This window comes from Canis lupus, chromosome 18 (assembly GCF_003254725.2).
Source record: "Canis lupus dingo isolate Sandy chromosome 18, ASM325472v2, whole genome shotgun sequence".
NCBI lineage: Eukaryota > Metazoa > Chordata > Mammalia > Carnivora > Canidae > Canis > Canis lupus.
In genome coordinates this window covers 34,061,727-34,086,794 of record NC_064260.1, presented here as the reverse complement: position 1 = coordinate 34,086,794, position 25,068 = coordinate 34,061,727, and the positions used below count along the sequence as shown (strand labels likewise).

General features: G+C 44.7%; 1 protein-coding gene across 7 annotated transcripts in view; it reads left to right on the top strand.

The window, feature by feature from the left end:
- KIAA1549L (KIAA1549 like) overlaps positions 1-25,068 on the top strand; it is a 268,498-nt gene that overhangs the window by 128,944 nt on the left and 114,486 nt on the right. For 3 of the 7 annotated variants that reach the window (XM_049096723.1, XM_049096721.1, XM_035701386.2), the window contains exons 2-7: positions 11,933-12,277; positions 13,715-14,455; positions 15,894-16,508; positions 18,473-18,588; positions 21,601-21,820; positions 23,095-23,228. In XM_049096723.1, coding sequence (XP_048952680.1) covers positions 11,933-12,277; positions 13,715-14,455; positions 15,894-16,508; positions 18,473-18,588; positions 21,601-21,820; positions 23,095-23,228 — 2,171 coding nt within the window. The remainder of the gene's footprint in view (positions 1-11,932; positions 12,278-13,714; positions 14,456-15,893; positions 16,509-18,472; positions 18,589-21,600; positions 21,821-23,094; positions 23,229-25,068) is intronic. The other 4 variants (XM_049096724.1, XM_049096722.1, XM_049096726.1 and 1 more) reach the window with 4 other exon arrangements.

Sequence of the window (25,068 nt, the reverse complement as noted above, 5' to 3'; positions counted from 1 at the left end):
TTTCAAATTCCTGGAGAAAAGTTCAGTTATCCATTCCTGGTCCAAGCATCTGTGGCCAGGAAGCCACAGTCACGTAATTAGCAGTCTGCTCAGCAAGAGCTGTGAGAGCTGATGCTCAAGGATAGAGTGGGGCAGGTGATACAATGAGGTCCTCTCAGGTGGGTGGTGAGGAGGAAATCATCAGTGTCTTCGATTCCCCAGGTGTGGAAAGAGCTGATTTGCATACCTGGAAATGACTTCTGTTCCCTGGCCCATCTCTCTTTAATCCTCCTGATTTGTTCCTGTTCTTCATTGGTCATACTTTCGCCTCTTCCCTTTGCTTGTCCTCATTTCACTTTCTGTCTCCTGTCTCTCAGTTGATGCTTCAGAAAAGTAATATGTCTGGTGGTGGAAAGAGCTCTGTCAGAGGCAATCCAAGAGCAGCCTCTCATTCAAGACTTAACCAGTGCTAGACCTTGGGCAAGTCACTTAATCACCCTCAGCCCTGGTTTCATTTTCTGAAAATGAATGGACGTAGGCTGAGAGAAACCTTAGAGATCACCTTTCCCAGGGTGCTAAATATCTGTCTACTGACACTGTCATTCTACAAGTACAGCACCCATGGCAGACATTGCTAATTGAGCCCAGCATGCTTCCCTGTTGATCCAGGACTGTGTTTAGAATCCTCCACCACAGTTCAGGCAGTCGCTGCCAATCAGATGGAGGCAATCGACCTTTGAAACGTGACCAATTAGCCATCTCTAAGCAAGACATGGAAGCCCAGATGTCTAACATCTTTTCTTCTTCTCACTTTCCTTAGAGAGATGGGATATGTGAAGCCATTATTCCTAATTCTTGAAATTTTGAAGCACAGAATAACAAATGCCTTCATCTGCCCTTTTCTTCCCAATTATTCATTCTTTTACAAAAACTCTGTTTACTTTCCAACCTCCATCCAATCCAGCCTTTAATTTCTCCTGTGGCTGAAGAATCGACAGTTCTTTTAGCAAAGATGAATCAGCCATGTTTGTCTGGGAGCCTCAGAATTAGCCTGGCTCACTTTGCAACTGTGTGGTGGCAGGCAACAGTGAGAGTTATTTTACTTTTTGAAAATATGTTTTCTGCAGTTATATTTGGACTGGGAAAAAAGATCCTTGCAGTCTCAGCTCAAATTACATTCAATGTTCCTAATTGCTGTTACCCTCAAATATGATAGTGAGTGAGGTCACATCTTCAGTTTACATTTCTTATCTATATTTACAAATGACACAGCTTTGCAACATCTGCTCTGCTTACAGAGCACTCATTTTTGCAGATGATGCAGCTGTAATGGCTGGTGGCACAATTGTTTCCTCGACGACGATGCTGGGAAACAACCCTTCCTTTCTGCCTTTCATGCTGGTTGCCTTTTTAAGTTGCCTTCTGGAGTTCATGTCTCCAGGAGAGATGGGCTTAAACTTCTAAAGCAGCATATTTTTATTATTTTTGCTGAAAGGCTTCTTCCTAGAATAGTTACTGATGGCAGTCTGCCTGTGGCAAGGCCACCCTGTATAATAGCTCTGTAGGTAGGGAAGCTATAGGTCTAAAATAAAGGAGACAAATGTAAAACCTTTGCAAAGGTTGGACCTGGAATAAAATCTGTATCTCTAATGCATAGGCACCCAGTGCTGGCTTTCCAGTCAAGAGCATCCTTGGTGTTCAGAGAACGTGGCCATCCATTTTATTCCTTATTTCCTTGGAAAGGGGTGGTGCTGTAGATGAATGAGAAAGAGTGGGGGTGTGGTTCATACAGACTACATTTAAATGCTTTCCTATTGTTATTTACTTCCATTTTAAAATACGATAAATTAATAAAAGTGAGGACTTAAATACTTTCATTTCTGGAGCCAACTGTCCTTTTGCAGGAAATGCAGAGGATAGAGGAACATGTTCAATTGCACCATGAGCATGCATGGGCCCAGTCCAGACTGGAAACTATAGGTTCTTCATCAGATATGGTATAAGGAAATAAAAGGAATGGAGGGGAAAGCCTGGAGATTAAAAGACACTTAAAAGACATGACTAATTTTTTGTTGTTGTTTTTGGGTAAGATTAATTCATGTTAGGATGAAACTATTTGAAAACGATTTCTTGGCTTAAGCCATGCCACAGTTAATGGGGTTTTATAAATGACTTAATTTTGTAGCACATTCTTGTGCTACAGACAATGAACATGGGGCCCCCAGTCAAAGTGATTTGCTTCAGTCTAAAAGGGAGCCAGTGGGAGAACCGTGGTGAGAATCCAGATTTCCTGGCTCATGTGTGATGCTTCTACTACTTCCCCTGAGGATGATCATTATCATACATTAATTTTATCTTTGAGTTCATTGACATAGATAAAATCACAACAGAGTTGACTACATAGTGGAGACTCTTTGTGTTAATCTGTTCTGTTAATTGCTTTTCAAGAAGATTGGCTCTGACTTTGTCCTGTGTAAAGTGGCCGTAAGCCCAGGAGCTGTAACATTCTCTGACTTATGGATTCACAGAATAAAGTTAGTCTTTTGCTTTCTACTTGCTCTGACGTTATAAAGTTGGTTTCATTGTTCAGCACTATTAAAATGCTCTAAGGTTACAATTAAAGCTATAAAATAATCTTTACTTTTGTTATTAAATTTTATTTTCTCCCCAATAGTTCCTGCACTGATTTAAATTACTTATTTCCAAATATGTAGCACTTTTCTTGGGGAATCCATTCTTAAATAGGCTAGATGTTTTGAAAAGGGGAACTGCTTGATAGAAATCTTCAAATTTTTTAATAAAGACATGTGTACATACAAGCAATTCAGCCAACAAATTCCCTTTACTGAAATAGGTTTTAGGTTAAATTATTCAATATTTCAATCCAGTTTGAGAGAAAATAGATTTTAATGAGGGCTATATAATATGCTATATTATGCTACAGTGACATGTTTGTCATTGATTATTTTTACTTTTGAAAAGAGCCAGGATTTGAGGCTCAATTACAAGTAATTAATAATCCAACCAATGTGCCACAAAAAAAAAATTTAATTTCTCTTGGTATTTGTAAGAAGTCAACAATACATGCAACTAGTTCACTGGCAATGGTTCTAGCAATTATTTACTGTGAAAATAATAGCAATTCAAGGTGGAAGATAGAAATGTATGTTATTTATCTTCAGATTGTCCTGGTGACGAGGAGGATGAAGGAAAATCCATTGCCAGTGCTGAACAATTATGTCTAACGATTTGGGTTATTACTAGATAGACCAAGGCTTTGGGAGATAGAACAGAAACTTCCATTTATGGAATACATTTAAACTTTATATAGATAGATCTTACTACTACTTTCTACCAAGTAAAAGAAAATGTAATCTCAGAAACTTCTAAATTATAGAATTTTAAAAAAATAAATGCTATCTTGATATCACATGTAAACAGTAGAGCAAATAAACTATTAATGAAAATTATTTGCTCTGAACATGTTGGCTATGTTTTTGAGTTTTGACACTTCTGAAGAGTTTGAAAATTATTGACTTAGAATAAATATTTTCTTCCTTTTTACCTAAAGTTAGTTAAATTGTTATTCAGTCCTAATAGGATCGGTCAATAATTTCTTTTTATAAGCATCTGAATTAACAAATCCTGAAGTGGTGATATTCATTATTAATGAGGTTAGACTTCTGTAGTAAAACTTATGTCTACATCAGTCATCAATGAATATGAATTAAGGATTAATAATAATACTTGTTATTAATATGAGCAGCATATTCTGCTTCTTGGCCCCCACACAGATACTTGCAGGTTTTTAGAGTTTAGTTATAAAAAGAACATCAGTATCCATGAAGTATCACACAGGCTTTCCAGTGGAGCATTTTTCTTGTATGTCTCTAGTCAGGGGGGGAAACAATCAAATTTTTGATATTATCATTTTACCTAAATCAGCTTAGTGCCCAAGAAGACATTAGAGCCAGTTTAATGATAGTTCCTTACATTCGTTATACAGAACTTTACAGATTTCCTGGTATTCACCCTTATGTTCTTTCAAGTGATAAATATCTGTAGAAGAGTTGGGTTTTTTTGTTGCTGTTGTTTTGTTTTTGTGTGTAGAAGAGTTCTGAATAAGTCTGATAAAATATGCAGTGAAACGAGCATACCGGAGCAGAATTTGTCAGCTATGTAATTTCAGAGAACATGTTTTCAGATTTCATGAGGGATTTAGTCCACCCATAAGTTCTCCTTTGGTTTTTCTGTATCTGAAATTGCACAAGGGCAAGGACTTTATACTCTGAAATGATCTTAAGTTAGAGTTTCCTCAAGGTATTCGTCAGAGCAGTGATTCCTTAGGATATTAGCTGGTATCACGCAAAAAAGAAAGAGTTCCACAGTCAACTAGTTTGAGGATTTTCTAGATTAAATATAACTTTTGTTTAAGACTTTTGGAGACTTTGGTGTACTTGTCTGCACTGTGAATCTCCTGGAAGAGATTTCCTAAGCTTTTTTTGAATACAAAACCTTTTTTTCCCCTCAGATTGTCACATGGAACCAATATTTGTGGGAACAGTTGTTGAAACATGGCTACCTTTGCTTATTCTCAGTTTTAGAGACTGTCAGGTTGATTGGATGTCCTTAATACAGGATTATTGTCTTTTCAGCCTAACAAAATACTGTGTGAGATGCAAAGTGAATGCAAAGGTCTCTGCCTATCATGAATAACAATGTAGATAATGTAAGGTTGAGGCTACAAATAATCACCTTTAGGAAAACATTTGAGAGTGCAGAGTTTGGCCTAGGATCATACTCTTTGAACCTTAAATGCAATGAAAAGTCTTAAGTAACATTCTCTTTTTGTGTCTATGTATGCTTTGTGGACTGCTTGTTGTCTATGTATGCTTTGTGGACTGTTGTGTTGACTGTCAGAGACTTTATACATTTTAATTTATTGATAATTTATGCATTAACTAATTCGTTATTATATATACACATGCATTTTTTATAGAATCGCACAAATGTGATCCTGGAGTATAAATGGGTTTCTACTTCTTTTTTTTTTTTTTAAGATTTTATTTATTTATTCATGAGAGACATTGAGAGAGAGAGAGAGAGAGAGAGGCAGAGACACAGGCAGAGGGAGAAGCAGGCTCCATGCAGGGAGCCTGATGTGGGACTCGATCCCGGGACTCCAGGATCACGCCCTGGGCTGAAGGCAGGCACTAAATCACTGAGCCACCCAGGGATCCCCTACTTCTTTTATTGCAATCTTTCTGTCTCCCCCCACACACTTTTGCTTGGCTGCCCTGCATTCATTTACATATTTTGATTATTATTTGTTTACTTAATATATCTTTATTGGATCTTGATATTAAAGCAATACTGGTTTCATAAAATGAATCGGGAACATTTTCATAGATCTCAAAGGCCTGAATTAGTTTAATAACGTTAGCATTACCTTGTTTTTTTAAAAGTTAGGGGGAACTCAGATGAATATATCTGCTCCCGGTGCCTTTTTCAATAGCACCTTCTTTTTCTTATGTTAATTTGTTTAGGTTTCTTATTTCTGGACTAATTTTGTTTGTGATATTTATCCATTTATATATGTGTATTTATTTATTATGAGAACATGAACATTAGGAGAAGTTGTTGCTCTGTCTCTGCCTTCTCCTCTCAGCATCTCAGCTCTAGCTATAGTGAGCTTCATGTGTCAGGTTTGTAAGCAATCTTAATGGGAAAGTGTTTACTTTGCAACTATGCCGAGCAAGTCATTTTAAAAACCACATGCTTGCTTGTGGAAATAAGCAGACTTCAGGGAGAAATCTAACACAGAGGCTCTGTGAGGCATTACTAATGCCAAGAAAGCCAGGTGGATCACCCAGGCACTCATTGGAAAATTATAGCTGGAGACAAGGGATTCATTGTAAGAAGTGTGAACTATTCCTGAGAAGTTAGAATAAGCTGACCACAAAGTGGGAGTATAATAATTTACTGTTATCATAGTTTAGACAAAAGACGTTGACTCTGAAACCTCTTAATTAGATTTTGTGCTCCTTGATGACCATAGTGATAAGCAACTTAGATTAACTGCTGACCATGTACCAGGATGTGTTCCAAATGTTGTACATGGGTTCATGCCATTAGGCCTCAAGATGACCTGTGGGACAGAGATTATTACTGCCCACATCGTGTGAGGAGGAAACTGGCACAGAGAGGTCCGGTCCGTAACTTGCCTAACTTGACACAGCTGGAACAAGGCAGGTGGGCTGTGAAGGCAGCTGCTCTTTTTCCAGGTGCCATACCCTCCCCGGGGACACTTGACTACCTTCCTGGTAAGGTTTACAGCTTGTTAATCTGTGTAAGAGAGTGACTATCTGAGAAAGGATTTGGAAGATAAATCGCTAAGTGATTGAGCAAATAAGGGAGATTATTGGCTCTAATTCTCAGCAGAAAGGGAAAAGTACTCTAATAGAGCTAAAAATGGAGAGTTGTGGGAACAATGACGTGTTAATTATGGGCCTATCACTTAGAAGCAGTTTACATTTACACTTTTCATCATGGTGTGAAGCCCAGTAATATGCCTTTTGCACAACTTTCTAAGGCCCTATTACTGCTTTTCATTCCTACATCTCCTGTCTTTCTTGACTAATGGATTAAAATGGTCTCAACTCCCCTTAGGGCTGTTAGAATGAACTAGTAAAAATGAATAGGAAGGTTTGGAAAAGTTTGCTGATAGGATTGTCCTGTTTGGGAGGATCAGTTAGTTATTGGTGGTTAATTGTATTTTCTGTGGTTGAGTTTAGGCTGTCTACTAGGGTGAGGTGTTTTTTGGTTTGTTTTTGTTTTGTTTTGAAGAGAGGGTGTGAGAGTGGGGAGGACAGTGGGAAAAGGAGAGGGAAGGTCCCAAGCAGGCTCTATGCTCAGCACAGAGCCCAAATGGTGCTCTATTTCACAACCCTGAGATCATGACCTGAGCTGAAATCAAGAGTCGGATACTTAATCGACTGAGCCACCCAGGTGCCTCATAGTGGGGTAAGGTTTTTAAACTTACAAATGACCCTATCAGAAAGATCAGAATGATGGCAGAGTGGAGGAGGAGGAGAGAGACTCTGAAGCCCCATTGATTTACTTCTGATACAGATGGTGTTAGAGTTAGATGTGTGTGGTGACCTTTGTCCATAAGAGGAGGCCATTACATCTGTCCCGCTTGCTATACAGCAATTATGATGATAGAATTGGAAGGAGAGGAGGCTATTATTTATAATACTGAAAATATATAAATAACCTGTATCTTTTTTTTAAGATTTTATTTATTTATTCATGAGAGACACACACACAGAGAGAGAGAGAGAGAGAGAGAGAGAGAGAGAGAGGCAGAGACACAGGCAGAGGGAGAAGCAGGCTCCATGCAGGGAGCCCGATGCGGGAATCGATCCTGGGACTCCAGGATCATGCCCTGGGCCAAAGGCAGTGCTAAATCGCTGAGCCACCCGGGCTGCCCAGTAACCTGTATCTTGATAGTCAAGAGGCAAACAAATTATAATACTGTGTCTTAGCGGGTACTATATGCAGCCTTACCCAATATGAAAAAAATGCTTTAAAATAATGTTAAAAGACCAGAAGCAGGTGCAAAGTTGGATGTGCAATGTGATCACAGGTCTGAAAAGCACATCAACCAAAACTCTTCCAAGAATGAAATGTGGAAGTATAACTCCACATTTCACACTGTGGTTTTCTCCATGTGGTGGGACATGCCTGTGGAGGGGGCTGAGGGACACATGGGACTCTTTTGCTTCAACTTTTCCATCCTTTCTAAATCTTCTGTAATGATCATGTAAAGTGAGGCTTTCAAAAATGAAAGAGCGGGATCCCTGGGTGGCGCAGCGGTTTGGCGCCTGCCTTTGGCCCAGGGCGCGATCCTGGAGACCCGGGATCGGATCCCACGTCGGGCTCCCGGTGCATGGAGCCTGCTTCTCCCTCTGCCTGTGTCTCTGCCTCTCTCTCTCTCTCTCTCTCTCTCTGTGACTATCATGAATAAATAAATAAAATCTTAAAAAAAAAAAAAAAGAAAGAGCAAACGTATTACTGTCTTAACGGGGGGAATCAACTTTATTTTTAAACCTGTTTCACAAAGGATTTGAGAGCGATAAACTTGTTTTTTAAAGAAGAAAATCACTGTGAAAGAGCTTCGGTAGTTAAAAAGCTTCTGTTGAAGCAGTAAACACAGCCTTCTATTTGCTGGCATCACTTCAAGGAGCAGCAATCTGATTGTGTTTAACTGGCACATTGAGAAAGCCCCAGGAGAAACCATGTTAGGAAGAATGTCCCAGATGCCAAATTTCAGAACCATGAGTATGATGCTTCAACATTGCAATGCTGCTGGAGTCATCTCTTTTCACTGTCTGGGAATCAAGGTCTTGGGAGTTTAGAGCTAGCTCAGTAATGTCTGTCAAAGCAGCACCAAAGAGAGACTCCTCATCACACTCAGGAGATGGGGGTGGCTACCATCCTGTCCGGGTCCTTCCAGGAGGACGGCGACAGAGGAAGACCTACTCCTTCCCACATGGAGCAGAGAGCTTTGGATCTGAAGTCAGAGGGGTTGAATCATAGCTGTAGGGTCGCTCTCAGTCTGACCCTGGCCAAGCCAGCATTTAACCTCCCTGGGACATGGTTTGCTCACTTGTAAAATAGGGGGTAATATCCTTTATCCTCTACCTCACAGGTTCCATGAAGAACAAGGTGGGATGAGGGTATGAAAAGATTCTGCAGACTATAAGGGGACCCATAGATGTGTGGGATTGTGACTGTGCATGAGCCGCAAGGCATTTCTGACTTGTGACTTAGTATCCAGGGTCTCTGAGGATGCCTTGGCATGCATCCGAGCCTATGCTGGGCTACACAAGTAATGATAACAACAATATCAATAGTAGCTGGTGTTTTGGGAGCACTGTGTGCCAGGCACTGTTCTAAGGACTTTACATGTGTCACCTCATTTTAAAGATTGGTTGATTGATTTTAGAGAGAGTGAGCGAGTGAGCATAGGGAGAGGGAGGGAAAGAGAAACTTTAGCAGATCCTGCACTGATGCAGGGCTCAATCTCATGACCCTGAGATCATGACCTGAGCTGAAATCAAGAGTCTGACACCCAACTGACTGAGCCACCCAGGTGCCCCTGTATCACCTCATTTTAATACTTAAAACAGTTTAATGGTAATGTAGGTACCAAGAGGTAGGTACTGGAATAGTTTCCATTTTACAAATGAGGGAGAAGCCCAGAAAGGTTAAGTAACTTGAACAGGATCACACAGCTAGCAAATGGGGGAGTGGGGTTGGAATCCAGGCCGTCCGACTCTGAAGTCTGATAGAAAGCTGTAGATATTTTTCTCTGCCATACAAGGAAGAAGGGTTTGGGATACTTGCTTATTAACTGGTTATCTTAGTTTCTTAGATTCAAGAGCTGCTGTTGATCAGGTTTGCTTTTCTTTGAGTGTTGCAATGAAGAAAACCTGCTGGTGGGCAGTGAATGGGACAAAGCGAATGGCTTTGTGACTGGTTGGAAATGGGACCCAGGCTGCCTGTGGGAAGGCATCCTTCTCCTCAGTGTCTCTGGCCATCAGAGGAAGGAGATGCTGTGTGGGAAAGGACTGTGACTATGGCTGCATTTTGCAGGAGTAGTTTAAGGAAACAAGAAAGCGATCCAGGGCAGCATTGGGAGGCTTGAACTTGAGCGGAGACTATTTCTTAAGTAGCAGACTCTGATGAGTTTGGAAAGGAGGATTTCTGCTGTTGGGTCTGGGATAAAAACAGCCTTGGACGGAGGCCTGACAGCCCTCGGGACTGAAGGGAGCCGTTCAGGGCAGAGAAAAAGCAGCAGAGGAGCCTGATGTACCTGCGGGCTTTTGCGAGGTTCAGGTTTGGAGGCCAGGCAGCAGGAATAGTTTGAGCACAGCAGCACTGGTCTGGTGTTATGTGCAAGCCCTGGGAATGACATGCTAGTAGCTCTAAGAGCTTTGGGAAGACAGAGGCCCCAACAACCCATCATTATGCATCTTGGTGTTTTTAGTTGGGGCTCAAGGTCTGGGGAGACTAGGGAGGCAGTTCTCATCATTTCTAACATTATGCTTCCAAACCGGGCCAAGCACCTCCTAACCTGTTTTGTATTTCATTAGTTAATGATCCTTCAGTTCAAGGCTAAGTTTAGTCCTGATGGGACTCTACGCAAACTTGATAAGCAAGTTATTTCCAATGACTCCATCTCTGCTCCCCATCTTTCTGTATCCAGAACCTCCTTAAATCTCTTACCATTTAAGCTACTTTCTTTTAAAATTCTTTAGATTACCAGTCTCTTGATCCATCCAAACAGAAGTCATTGTTGGCTTATCCCTAGGATGAGTGATATTTATTTTTTGTTTTTGTGTTTTTATGTGTGTGTGTGTGGTTTTTTGTTTGTTTGAATTGTTTGGATGAGTGATATTTGTAATGTTCAGAAAGGGAGTATATAGAGAGCAAGCTTTCCAAGAGGCCAAGTAGAAGCTGCCTGGCCCTTTGTGATGGTAGCCTTGGGAGTCACGTGACATTGCTTCTGCCATACTGTAATTGGTTGAATGGTCTCAATCCCCCTCATCTCCAAGGGGAGTGGACCTTACCTCTTAATGGGAGGCGTATAGGAGAATTTGCAGCCATTACCAAAACACCCCACACATACACAAACATATTTAAAGGACTACAGTATCTGAGAATTGAAAGGGGTCATAGCGGATGATCTATTTCAGTCCTCTACCATGGCTCAGCTCCTTTTCACAGCTTTCCAGTCCTCCCATGGCTGGACCACTGTGAGGGGGTTGGGGGAGATGACAGGTTCCTTCTGGTCTCTCCTGTCATCCATTCCCACCCCTTCCCAGTCTGTTCTGTTCTTCACTCCATAGCCAGAGTGCTTGTTCTAAAACACAGATTTGCTCCTGTACATCACCCATCTTCACCTCCCCACCTCACTCCACTTCAGACCAGATTTTCCAACTTCAGCTCCCCTTGGCTTGTTTGTTTCTGTCAGATAGTTCTAATGCTTTTCCGTAATAATGGAGAAAGCTCTAGAGGTACTTTCTCTCTCTTTGTTAATTTAAAATGTGACTTTTAAGGGCTCTTAGCCACCTCTGGGCTCATGAATACCATCAACACTGCAGAACCATGGAAAGGGGACCTAAGAGAGAATGGTCAAGAAGGATTTTTTCTCTTTCCCGGCATGAAATTTCCAGCTCTCTGCTCAGTTATGTTCTTGCCTCCTTTCCCGAGGAGCTCCCCATTCGGGGGCCCCTCTCTCCTGGCCTTTCTCCCCGCAGCTTCACTCAGGAACTGTGGGTGCTGCCAGTGTGACATCTCTGCGGGTGCTTGTAGTGACGCTGGGTCTTGTGAGATGTCTCTAGTCCTCAGTTGGATGTGAGTAGTTTATTTTTCAGAGAGAAAGATGTCACTGCTGCCAAGCAAGCATAGACAACCTCAGTTACTTGGCTGAGGAAGACTTAGTGGCGTAAAAAGACATTTGCATCCAGAGACACCGTCCTTTCATTTTGCAGTTTGGGTTCTCGGATGAGGTTTATCTGGGCGCCATAGGCCCCGGCAGGTAGCCGCATTCACCTCTGATTTCCTGGGCTGTGAGTTTCACAGTCCAGCCCTTGTAGGTGGTATGGAAATAAGATTGAAGATACACAGGTATCTTCTGCATCTTTGCTTACCTACCACTTCCTCGGAGACCGTGGCTCACCAGCCCTGCCCAGTGGGGCAGCCGCGGCATTTGCATCTGTGTCCTCACGTCGTTGCCTGAATACGTGTACTGAGTGTCCTGTGCTGGGGGCCGCAGCTGTGGGATGGAGAGGTGCCCGTCTGGGCCACCCCTTCTCTCCAGGACCTCCCACAGCAGGCACTTGAGGATTATCCGAGGCCTGACCGGTGGTATTTTGTTTTGCAGGAACAGACAACCTCCAGATAACAGCCAGCCCGACCCCGGCGTCATTTCCTCATGGGAAGGTGTTCCCGATTTCACCAACATGGCCTTTCTCAGAAGTCCAGTCTTCCTCGGCAGTGGCCAGAGTCCAGAGCGTGCTGGGACCGTCCCCCGACAACACCAGCGCGCTGCAGTTCCCCCGAACACCTCCGCCCAAGACGCACCGCAGAGCTAGGGCTCACGGGGACTTCTCTGCTTCCCCTTTCCAAGGAAGTGGCCACAGCGCCCCCCTGGAGCCTTCCAAGGATTCCAGCGAGTCTGTGGTCCACCCGAGACCTCAAGGGGGAAAAGACGCAGCCTCCGAGTCAGGTTTGCCTCACATCAGCATGCTCCCCGCCTTGTCCTCGACCCCATCTCAGCCAGTGTGGGTAGGGACTCCTTCCATTTCAGCCCGGCATTCCCCAAGATCAGACATTCTCCCGTTTCTCCCTCCACGTTCATCCTCTTCATTGGCTCCCAACTCACCTCATTCCATCATCTTTTCTAAACTAGCCGAACAACCCACCAGAGTGCCCTTATTCGCACACACAGCTCCAACTGGCTCCTCTTCAGGTCAGGGCATAGCTAATTCCCCAAACCCGTTTGCTGGGGGCATAAACCAGGCTCCGGCCAAAAATACCCAGGATTTGATAGGCACCCCTCATCTCGGTTTTTCTGGACCCTCAACAGTGCAGCAGCCCAAGCTGCCTCCCGCCGAGGGTCCTCACTCAGCAAGTTCCCCCACACCTGAGTTTCTGAGCTCTGCCCACCTGCCTCCCCCTCCCCTGGCACCTGGAAGTCTTCCTCGGCTTCCAGATGGAACTCCCTCATGGTCGGTGCTGGAAGTGGCTTCAAGGCCTACACCTCCCCGGCCAGTGGAAGCTGGGGTGGCTGAGGGAGCACACAGCGGGGTGTCTTTGGCGGCATCTGAGAGTGAAGCAGCAGCAGCTGTGACCCAGGAGGCCGTATCTTCACTTTTCCAGACTGCAGGATCAGTGGCCGTGGAAACGACCAGCAGAAAGCTAGCCCCTGCTACTGCAAACGACCCCACTCACCCACTACATTTGTCAGCAGCTCCAGAGAATTCCAAAGGGCCCGTCCTTTTGGGGGATCACAGGTCTCCCTCGTTGGTGCCTTCTCCTCTGCCTCTCCCCACAGCCGCCAGCGGAGGGCAAGCCCTCCTTTCTGGGGCATCAGTCAGCACAGCGGCAGACTTTCCCTCGGCGCCCACTTTCCTCCAGCCCGTGCAGAATCCTGCCTCCCCGTCCACTGTGCCCCAGAGGCCAGCTCCCCAAGACGAGGGCAGCGAGCGATCCCCTCCTGCGGCAGCTACAGACTTGCCCCTCTCACGCAAATCTCCCAATCTTCTTCCTATGACTCGGGCACTTCCCCTGCGGGAAGGAGATAGCGTGACAGCTGTTTTAGAGAAAAACGAAAAGGCAAATTGGACAGCTGCTGTCCAGCCCCTTCCAAGTAGAGAGATTCCAAGTCCTCACACTGTAAATGGATTCACCTCTGATTCTAGCACAGATCACATTCCATCTTTTTTCACTGCAACGGCGAGAACAAACCTCCTTCCTTCAGAATTAGCTCTCCCTTCCATGCCCTCCATGCAAAGCACCCAGACTATGTCCCCATCCCCTAGCGTGTCCAGCATCAAGCCAGAGACCCATGCATCTGTAGTAGATCACTCCGAGTTGCCAGCTTCAACTTCCCAACAGGTGACAGCATTTCCCTCCTCCACTGAAGTCTATGATTTCTCCGCAGTGAGACATGTGAAAATGCCAGCAACCACAGATGTTTTCTGGAGTTCTCTTTCCACAGAAACTGGATCGCTCTACATAGAGCCAGTGATATCTGGCTTGCCGCAGCAAACAAATTATGATTTAAATGGGCACGCCATTAACTCCACCAGTTGGGAAACTCATTCAGCTTCAACTACTCCTCCCAGTGGTTCAACATCAGCTGCCAGTACAATAAACTCTTCAGATCTCAGAGCTACTGCTGGGCATTCAGTGACTGCAGGAGGCTTTACCATCCAGCATCCAGTCCTTGGTACAAGCACCAGCCAGCCCATTCAACAGTCAGAGGTTACCATGGTTGGAAACCACACAGCCCTCGTGTCCATAACCAATAACTATTCCAGAGACTTCCAAGCAGCAGAGGTTGAAGAGTACACACCCACTAGCCAACAGGCTACGTCTCATCCTCGTCCACAGCTGCCTATGCATCCAACACGTGCTCTTCTGCCAGCCTCTCCAAGCCTAACTTTTACAGCCAACTTGCAGCAAGTGCTTTCAGATGGAATGGACATGAGCCTCTCAATTTCCAGTGATGTCGATCCGTCTCCTGTGACAAGTGCTTCTCCAGCATCCCAGAGTGTCTTGAGATACAACTCTACTGCCGAATCTCCTCCTCTGTCAACCAGGGTCGTATTCAGGACCCCATCCAAAGTTCTGCTGGCTTCTCAGCACCCTGAGAAATGGACAGGTGCAACCACTCGTGCAGGTAGTTTGCTTCTCGGTACCCCCCCAAACAGGTCTGACCGCTTCTGTGGACAAAGGATCTTCACGTTCAACACAGATACCCAGCTTTGCTTAGAAGGAGCAGAAACACACCTTAAGGATGATGAATGAGTTAGCAGCCCCAAATAGTCACGTCCTTGATCCTCTGCTGACTAGTTTTTGAAAAGTACAGTCTCCAACTCAGGATGGTTTGACTTATACAATTTTTCAGCTTTTTACCGGTGCAAAAGCAACATGCATTCAGTAAAAATCATACTTCGGATTTTGAATTTGGATCCTTTCCCAGGCTAGCGATAAGTGGTATGATCCTCTTTCGTGATGCTGGGCAGGGCAGCGAGTCGCAGCGCCCAGCCAGCCACGTGATCATGAGGGTCAACAATGATACAATTACAGCCATCCTGGACCCATGCAACTATTCTTTCACTTTCAGTATGCTATTCAGTAAATTACCTGAGATATTCAACACTTTATTTTAAATAGGCTTGTATTATTTTTTTAAAGGTTTTATTTATTTATTCATGAGAGACACAGAGAGAGAGGCAGAGACACAGGCAGAGAGAGAAGCAGGCTCTGTGCAGGGAGCCCCATGTGGGACACGATCCCAGGCCCCCGGGATCACACCCTGGGCTGAAGGCAGACACTCAAGCGTGGAGCCACCCAGACATCCCAAAATAGGCTTGTATTAGATGATTTTGCAAACCCAGTGTGGGCTAACGTAAGTATTGTGAGCATGGGTAAGGTGGGCTAGGCTAAGCTAGCATGTTCGTAAGTTAGCTGTATTACATGCATTTTTTATTTATGGTCATTTCAACTTATGACATGTCTTTTGGGACGTAACCCCATCGTAAGGAGAGGGAGATCTGTATTCAGAATTTATTTTTTTAAATTTTTATTTATTTTATTTATTTATGATAGTCACAGAGAGAGAGAGAGAGAGAGAGAGAGAGAGAGAGAGGCAGAGACACAGGCAGAGGGAGAAGCAGGCTCCATGCACCGGGAGCCCGACGTGGGATCCGATCCCGGGTCTCCAGGATCGCGCCCTGGGCCAAAGGCAGGCGCTAAACCGCTGCGCCACCCAGGGATCCCTGTATTCAGAATTTATTTTTTTTTTGAGAGTTTCCATCTATTTTTTAATAACCTCATAAACACAAGCTTACATGTAAATTGAGCACCAATAAAAAAAAAAGATTTTTTTCTGTATTCAGAATTTAAATGTCCTTATTGCCAACCACAGGTTTCCATAAGTGACACTCTCATTAGGGGTAATTGACTTAATGAACCTAGAGCTGTTTTGCCTAAATTCCAGAGCACAGAGACTTTTCATGCCAGCAAACCCGTAAGTGACATCCATCCATCACCACCACAAGTGACATGTGTGCTGCAGACCAGTGACAGACCTTTGCTTTTTTTTCTTTCTGCAGCAGACCCCTCCGTGTCATCCAAGGTGGAGCCAACAGCAGCAGCAGTGGCCACATCGTTACTGGGGAAATCAAGTCCGCTGGCGCTGTCTGCAGCCCTGGTTGCCAAGGGCCCTGGCAGCAGCCCTTCAGCCATGGCCTCAGGATCAGTCAAGAGCAGCTGGACCACTGCTCTAGCTAAAAACGTCACAAATAACACAGCACTTGGCCCAAAGACGACGCCAGGGGCAGTGCATCCGGCCTTCTCATTCACGCCAACCTACATGTTTTCAAGAGCGGCACACACCGTGAGTGCTCATACAGCCATGCAAGGGAACACAGGCACCGCCTCCGGCCTGTTGTCCACTACACACCTCCCCAGGAAACCACAAGCCATGCACACGGGCCTCCCGAACCCCACCAACCCAGACACGCCCAGAGCATCCACCACACGCCCGCTGACTATCACAGCAGCCTTGACATCCATCACAGCACCCGTGAGGGCCACCCGGTTGCCACCTGTGCCAGCGGAAAATACAGACACTGCCCTTCCCGCTTCGTCGACCGCTGTGGTCACAACCGGCAAAATGGCATCCAACCTGGAGTGTCAGATGTCCAGCAGGCTCCTGGTGAAGACAGGTAAGAGTCCACCGTCCTTGGAGTTTACTTGAAAGCAGCAGGCACGCCCTGGCCTCAGAGATGTAGCAGAGATGAGATCGGCGGTTCTCAGCCAGGAACAGTTGTGCTCCTTCTCCCCCAGAAGGTGTTTGGCCCTATCTGGAGACCTTTTTGGAGGGTAGGGAGGGTGCTACTGGCATGTAGTGAGACAGAGACCAGGATGCTGTCAAACGCCCCAGGTACAGAGCGGTCCTACAGCAAAGGATAATCCCTGCCCCAAATGTCCAAGTGCTGAGATTGAGGAGCTCCGGTCCTTATCAAGTGACAAAGGCTTTACGTGACCTGCATTCTGGTCCCGGGATCAGTCCTGCTATCAGAGACCCCCCCTAGGGAAACCGTTTCTGCAAATGAATCTGGGAAAACAAACGTGTAGTGAATTTTGCCTGAAGAGCAAACCAGTGATGTCTCACGTGAATGAATGAATGATGAATAAAATGTCACGTCTTGGAAGCCCTGCAGAAGTCAGAAAGGCTTCTGTTAGGTGGTTTCTCAGCCTGCAGGTACAAAAAGTACAGCTGCACGATGAGGGTGCCCAGGATTTCTTTCGATGTTGAAAAGGAGGCCGTGAAAAAGTCGGGTGGTAAATGCTATCTCTAGCCACCACCTCCCAGTTGCAGCAAAGCAGGGCAGGAAGGCACCGGGTGATTTTAACAGTGGGGTAGTGTTGGCTATAAAAAGCACTAGACACGTTATCTGAGCCAGCAAGCCAGTGCTGAATGCTCGAGTCCCGCCTTCCTCTTCACCCTACAAAGGATTAAATGAAATTATATCTAGAGACGTAGCCTATTCTAAAATGGGAAATTGTGAAACTAGGCAGACCAGAAAGTACAGTATCTCTTTCTGTTTCTCAAGGAATTATACCATCTGGTTTTCCACTCCCCCTCCTCTGAAAGGCAGGCAACCCCAACCACCTAGATGCAGAAGTCTGGAACATTCTGTCCCCCTCCCCCTTCTTCCACCACCCCTGTCACCCCAGCCACACCTGGTCAACCACCAGTGCCTTTCATTCAGTTCGACTTCCTTCAGCACCCTTCTCTCCATCCCCACCGCTGCGTCCCTCATTCACCCTGTCATCAGCCACCTCAATTTCTGCAACAACAACCAAATTTATCTGCCTTAGACTAGCCCCCACCCCCTCCAATCTGTTCTTCAGTCTGTAGTCAACGGGACCCTCTAAAATGTATGCTTTTGCTTAAAGCCCTTCACGTCCCATCGCCCGCAGGACCAGGCCTAAACATGTATCCTGAAAGGCTTCGCTCCTCACCCTGTGTCTTTGAACTTGATCTTGTCTCTGCTGGGAGTGGCGAGGGGCGGTCCCTCTCCACTCATCAGGAGATGGCCTTGCTCATCAGGAAACCTTCCTTGATCCCCACCCCCTTGCCCAGGTCCAGGCTGGATGTTCCTAGAGCATGGCAGGCTTCCCTTCAAATAGCACCTGTCACCTTCAGTCACAGGTGCCAGTCTCCACCCCAGGTCTCTCCATCCCACTCTGCCCCACTTGTGGGGTGGGAACTACAGCTTCCTGAATCAGGGGTGTTTAGGCAGCACAACCTCCCTCAGGGCCTGCGCCTAAGCAGGTTGTTGAGGAACGCCGTGGCAGGTGTTTTCTGCAGGCCCCCCATCAGGACCTGGTACCGCTGAACCCAGTTTTCAAAGTCAAGGGCAGAGTTGGTTAGAAATGAAGTGTGGCTGGCGTATTAGCTTTCTCTCCTCCAGGGCCACACAAACACAAGGGCCTTCCTTCTTTGGGCTTGAGTGGGACCCCAGAGCAACAACCCCAGGCCCCCACTTTCATTGCTTGGACCTGCACCCACCAGACTTCCTCAGAACTTGCAGGAGGTGGAGGATGGAGAGGAGAGGGGAGCTCATTAATTAGGGGGTCTGCTGCCCTACCCTGATGACCGTGCTTCTCTTTGGTCCCACAGTTCTCTTTCTGACCCCAAGGAGAGGGCAGAGCAGTGAAACCTTGAAATTCAACATTGCCAAAGGGCTCACACAGGCATTACGGAAGGCTTTCCACCAGAACGACATCTCGGCTCACGTAAGTCTCTTGGCTCCGTAATGAGACTAAGCCATCCACACCTTCCTCTTGGGCCCAGAGTTTGTTTAGATTGTGTTCCTCCTCCCTGGGTACCATAACCATTCTTGTCAGAAGCCATGTCTTTCTTCATTTTGACAGATAGCTAATAATATGTGGTGACTGGATAAAAGGTCCAATTTTGACATAGAAATGGAGGTTGACTGCCTTATGTCTAAATTTAAAAAAAAATAAAATAAAATAAATTTTTTTTCAAGCATAGATACTGTTCTATTTTTATTTTTATTTTTTTTAAAGATTTTATTTATTCATTGGAGACACACAGAGAGAGAGATAGAGAGGCAGAGACAGGTAGAGGGAGAAGCAGGCCCCATGCAGGGAGCCCGATGTGGGACTCAATCCCGGGTCTCCAGGATCAGGCCCTAAGGCTGAAGGCGGCGCTAAACCACTGAGCCACCTGGGCTGCCCCAGATATAATGTTTTAAACCATCCCGTTATCCCGTTATTGGGGATACTTTAAATACTTTCCCATTGGGAAAGTATTTAATAGTGTTAGTGTAATTCTCAAGAAATTGTCCATTTCCTTTCCCTTTATCTTCCTCAGCATTGTAAATAGTGATTTATTTCTGGACGTTTAAAAATTATTGTAAATTGAGTCCAACTTTGTGCTTCAATAGCCAGCAGCAGACAGGGAAATAAACATGTTTTTTTCCCCAAGCACTTTAATGCCAAGTACTATTTAGTAACCGCCAGCTGATTTCCATGGCATATCCAAGCGATGGAAGCCTCACTTTACACTCTTTTGGATTGATTACAAGTTTTAAAGCCCTACGTGTGATTGGCAGTCGGTGGACAACCCTTTTCGCCTCTTAAAAATATTGCTCTGGCTTTTTTTCCTTTGAGGCCTGTCCTGCAGTTGTATCTAGCTTCGTGGTCTCCATGACCACACCAAGGACTAGGGATGAGGTTTGGTACATAGGTTATTGGTCATTGTCAGCCTCTTTTTTTGGAGGTAGGATGGGGGGAGGAGCAGAGGGAGAGGGAGAGAATCTCAAGCAGACTCCCAGCTGAGCGTGGAGCCAGATGTGGGGCTCAGTCTCACAACCCCGGGATCATGACCTGAGCCAAAACCAAGAATCAGATGCTCAACTGACTGAGCCACCCAGGTGCCCCTGTCAATCCCTTTTATATAATTCTGAGAGAGAGAGAGAGAGAGAGAGAGAGAAGAAGAAGAAGAAGAAGAAGAAGAAGAAGAAGAAGAAGAAGAAGAAGAAGAAGAGAAGGAAGGAAGGAAGAAGGAAGGAAGGAAGGAAGGAAGGAAGGAAGGAAGGAAGGAAGGAAGGAAGGAAGGAAAAGAGAGAGAGAAAGAGAAAGAAAGAAAGAAAGAAAGAAAGAAAGAAAGAAAGAAAGAAAGAAAGAAAGAAAGAGAAAGAAAGAAAAAGAGAAAGAAAAGAAAAAAGAGATGCATTTCACGAAAAGCATCCATGATGTCTGCACTAGAAACTTTATTTGAAAGTTGAAAATGGGGGCACCTGGGTGGCTCAGTTAGTTAAGAATCTGCCTTTGGCTCAGGTCATGATCTCAAGGTCCTGAGATGGAGCCCCGCTTTGGCTCCCAGCTCCATGGGGAGCCTGCCTCTCCCTCTCTCCCCTGCTCTCTCTTGCTCTCTCTGTCTCTCTCTCGAATACATAAAAAAAGTCTTGAAAGAAAGAAAGAAGAAAATGTAAGTATTTTTATTTGGCCACCTGACATGTAATTTTCATTCAACTTTGGTTGTTTTCAAACTATCTTCAGTTTTTACCTTTTTTGCAAATCATCCCAGACCACTGTGACAATCAGTTATGAATTCATTTTTTAAAAATCAGCCCATTTTTTAAAACTTTTGAAAGGATGTCTGATATTACTGCCAGGAGTGAAAATCAGGATCATTTGCCACAAACAAAAGCTAATCAGAAAAATGAGAATAATGGTAATGACTTGTTAAATTCAAGCTAGACATTGTTGCTTGAGGAAGGCTCTAAGGCTGATGTCTCTGGTGTCCTTTGTTTAAAAATATGATTAGCAAGCTTTAGAGAGGTGCTAAAAATAATCCCTAAATTGAGACTTGTTCCTTGAGGTCATTAGGATTGGAGCAGAGTCCACTCTTTTAACAGGTGATCTGGTGTTGTATTAAAAACATCTTGAGGGGCACCTGGTTCAGTGATTGAGCATCTGCCTTTGGCTCAGGGTGTGATCCTGGAGTCCTGGGATGGAGTCCCACACCAGGCTCCCTGCAGGGAGCCTGCTTCTCCCTCTGCCTGTGTCTCTTAAAAAAAAAAAAAAAAAAAAAAAAAAAAAAAAAAGGTTTTATTTATTTATTTAAGAGAGACACAGAGAAAGAAAGAGAGGCAGAGAAATTGGGTCAAAAAGAACTCAAAACATCAGTGTCCCTTGGGACTCAGTTTTAAGGGAGACTTTCCATAGCCCATCCTCATCCTCGTCTTGGTCTTGAACCAACTTCCAAGCCAGGAATGGAGTGGAGTCTGAACAGTCCTTCTCTCAGTTTCTAGAAAGAGGAATCACCTCATCTACTACTAATCCCCATCCTAAAGGAGCCCCCACTTCATCTATCATTTCTGCCTTTTCATTTTCGTAAGTGAAGAGAACTATAACAAAGCTGTTTTTCCCAGCATTTCATCTCTGGAAATCTCTTTTGCCTGCCCTCTCCTGTCTGCCTTCTTGGGTGACTGTTGGTGCTCACAGGATGACACTGAGGCATTTAAGGAATCAAGAAAACCCCCACAGATTTAATTCCCTTCCATGTTGGTTCGCAATAAGTTGTATTTCATTCTATCCCGCTATTTTGAGACTTGCCAATACACGTAGCACTTTTATAAATTATTAGAATATTCGTCGAATGAGAACATCTTGCTCCCCAGCCGTGCCAAATAAGGGTTGTGGTTCGAAGAAATACCAAGAAGGACTTCAAGTATGGTGGAAATAAACACTGAGTTCTGTGGGTCTGTTGTTTTGTAGGTGGACATTCTGGAACATTCTCATAATGTCACCGTTGGTTATTATGCTACCAAAGGGCGGCTGGTGTACTTGCCTGCTGTCGTGATCGAGATGCTGGGTGTTTATGGGATCAGCAATGTCACTGCGGATCTGAAGCAACACACCCCAAACTTACAGTCAGTGGCGGTACTTGCCTCCCCGTGGAATCCCCAGCCTGCAGGCTGCTTCCAGCTGAGAACAGGCAAGTACCTTAGAAAGAAAGGATTCCTGTCCGTTCCGGAATCGGGGGCAGCATCACGAAGATGCCTGTTTAAAAACTTGAGTGCTAGTGGCTCTGTCGTCTCTTAAAGTCCTGTGTACCTTCCTCAAAGGGCCCTGCTAATCAACTGTCCAAGTTCCCTGCCTATGAACCTAAACTTCCTCACCCTGGATTTATTAGAAATAGTCCTTCAGGGACACCTGGGTGGCTCAGCGGTTTGGTGCCTGCCTTCGGCCCAGGGTGTGATCCTGGAGACCTGGGATCAGGTCCCACATCCAGCTCCCAGCATGGAGCCTGCTTCTCTCTCTCTCTGCCTGTGTCTCTGCCTCTCTCTCTCTCTCTGTATCCTCTGTATCTCTCATTAACAAATAAATAAAATCTAAAAAAAAAAAAAAAGAAAGAAAGAAAGAAATAGTTCTTTAGGGGCACCTGGGTGGCTCAGTCGGTTGAGCATCTGCCTTTCGGGTTGCTTGGTCCTGGGATGGAGTACCCACATCAGGCTCCCTCCCTGCTCCATGGGGACCTTGCTTCTCTCTCTCTCTCTCTCTCTCTCTTTGTCTTTCTCTCTCTCTGTCTCTCATTAATAAATTAATAAAATATTTTTTAAAAAAGGAACTAGTCCTTCACAGGAGCCTGCCTTCTCAATTTATATAATTAGGACTTTAAGAGCAACAGGCATCGTATTTTTAATTTTTTCCTGTATTACCAGTGGATACTGGTAAGAGCTGAGCATCCATAAAATCTGTGCTTTGGACCAACACTGTTCCAGGGTGCCCCTGAATCAGAAGCTCTGAGCTTTGGCCTCGGAATCTTATTCTCAAGCACCCTCGTGATTCTGATCATGTGGTTGGTTAGCCCCAAGAGTGGAGAAATTATTGAAGTCGAAAGACTCAATCAACTAAGTGATGCAGGTCAATTGACAAGCCCCCACCCCCCAAACCTCCCCCAAGAAATAGAAGGCATGATCTCTCTTTGATTGTTTTTTTTTTTTTAATCATTCTTGGAGCAGATGTCTACCCAGTCCAACAAAATCCTTTGCATTAGAGGGAACCTCAGATTTGATCGTGCTTTTAATTCTTCTTTACTCATAATCATTTTAAGAGCCACTTCCAACCCTGCAACCAAACGTTGTCAGTCCTTATTTGCCTGATTTCTCTGATGTAAATCATGCTGTTTTATATGAAGACTGCTGTTAAGTCCAAGGAGCTAAGTCACACATCACTTCGGCAAGCGCTAATTTATGACTCTCCTTCTAGTGCTACAGTTTGTGAGCCAATCTGACAACATCCAGTCCTGCAAGTTCGCTCAGACGATGGAACAGAGGCTGCAGAAGGCCTTCCAGGATGCTGAGAAGAAGGTCCTAAATACCAAAAGCAACCTGACCATTCAGGTAAGGAGGAGGGTGCTTCAACTGTGTCGTTGATGTTGGCAAGAAGTGACTTGATCTCCTGTTTCAAAGATGCCTGGTGTAAGTGTAACTCCGTCACTTAGACAGGAAGAGGTGCCATGCTGGGGCCCCTGAGAAGACTCAGTTTCAGCACTGATGAGGACGTCTGTGACAGGAGGGGTGCTGTTTTGCTATATACCTGCTGTGGTTTGGGGTTTTATATTTATTTTCCCATGTGACGCTTCCTCAGGCCTTCCCAATACATTTGCTATTTTGTTTTATTTTGTATTGTTTAGTTGTTTGTTTGGGGTTTTGGGGGGTTTTTTGTTTGTTTTTAGATTGTTTTTATTCATGAGAGACACAGAGAGAGGCAGAAACATAGGTAGAGGGAGAAGCAGGCTCCCTGTGGAGAGCCCGATGTAGGACTTGATCCCAGGACCCCTGGATCATGCCCTGAACCAAAGGCAGATGCTCAACAACTGAACCACCCAGGCATCCTGGTTGTTTGTTTAGAGAGAGCACACACAAGGGTGCACAAGAGTGGCGGCGAGGGTAGAGAGAGAGAGGGAGAGAGAATCCCAAGCAGGCTCTGTGCCCATTGTAGAGCCGGGTGCAGGACTCGATCTCATGACCCGGAGATCATGACCAGATGTGAAATCAAGAGTCAGACATTTAACCGACTGAGCCACCCAGACGGCCCAATACATTTACTATTTTAAAAACTGAAGTAGATGTGCAATATAAGGTACAATTTCGTAAAACGAATCAAATGTCTCATAAAATGAAATTAATTCTAAATAGCTAACTCATCAAGATTTGCCTATCCTGTGATTTGCATTGAGTTGTTTCCTAGACATCCACATGAACAGTCACCTTAGTTTAAACAAACACATATAAACATTTTATATTTGGGGCTCATTGTATGCCATTACTGTGCTAAATGTTTTAGAAATATTTTGCTACATAATACTCAAGACATCTTTCTGAAGTATTATTATCATCATTTCACAGAAAATGGGACTGAGAGAGAGGCTAAGAAACTTCTAGAAAGCCACACAGTAAAGAAGGGAATAAGGACTTGAGTCAAGGCCCATAATCTTATCCTATCTGCTATGCTAAACCATGGAACTTTTGGTGAACACATGAATTTTTCTTGGAAAAACCCCACTGCTAGTACAATATATTTCAGTTTCCTGGACTTAACAATAGATATGCCACCAAAAGCTTTCCTCAGACCCACTTTTTTGCAGTTATATAACTAACATCCCACTAAAGACATATGCTTTTTTTTTTTTTTTTTTAAGTAAGCTCCACATCCAGCATGGAACCCAGTGTGGGGCTTGAATTCAGTCAACCCTGAGATCAAGACCTGACCTGAGATCAGAAGTTGGACCTCAATTGACTGAGCCACCCAGGCACTCCAAGACAGATGCTTTTTTTTTTTTAAGATTTTATTTATTCATTCATGAGAGACACACACAAAGAGAGAGGCAGAGACACAGGCAGAGGGAGAAGCAAGCTCCATGCAGGGAGCCCGACGCAGGACTCGGTCCTGGGTCTCCAGGATCATGCCCTGGGCTGAAGGTGGCGCTAAACCACTGAGCCACCCGGGCTGCCCCAATGCTTTTTAATCATATTCATCCAGCCCCCAAATTTCTCTGATTAACTATACAACCCAATGTCCTGTTTTTACTGAACTAAATCCTTTGCAATTAAACCCAGTGGTTTTGAAATTGACATTTAGCATAAGTGAATTATCAGCAAAGCCAATATGAGGTAGAAAGCATACAATTTAATTTGAAGAAGCAGCTTTCCTTTTCTAGATTTATCCAAAATGTATATG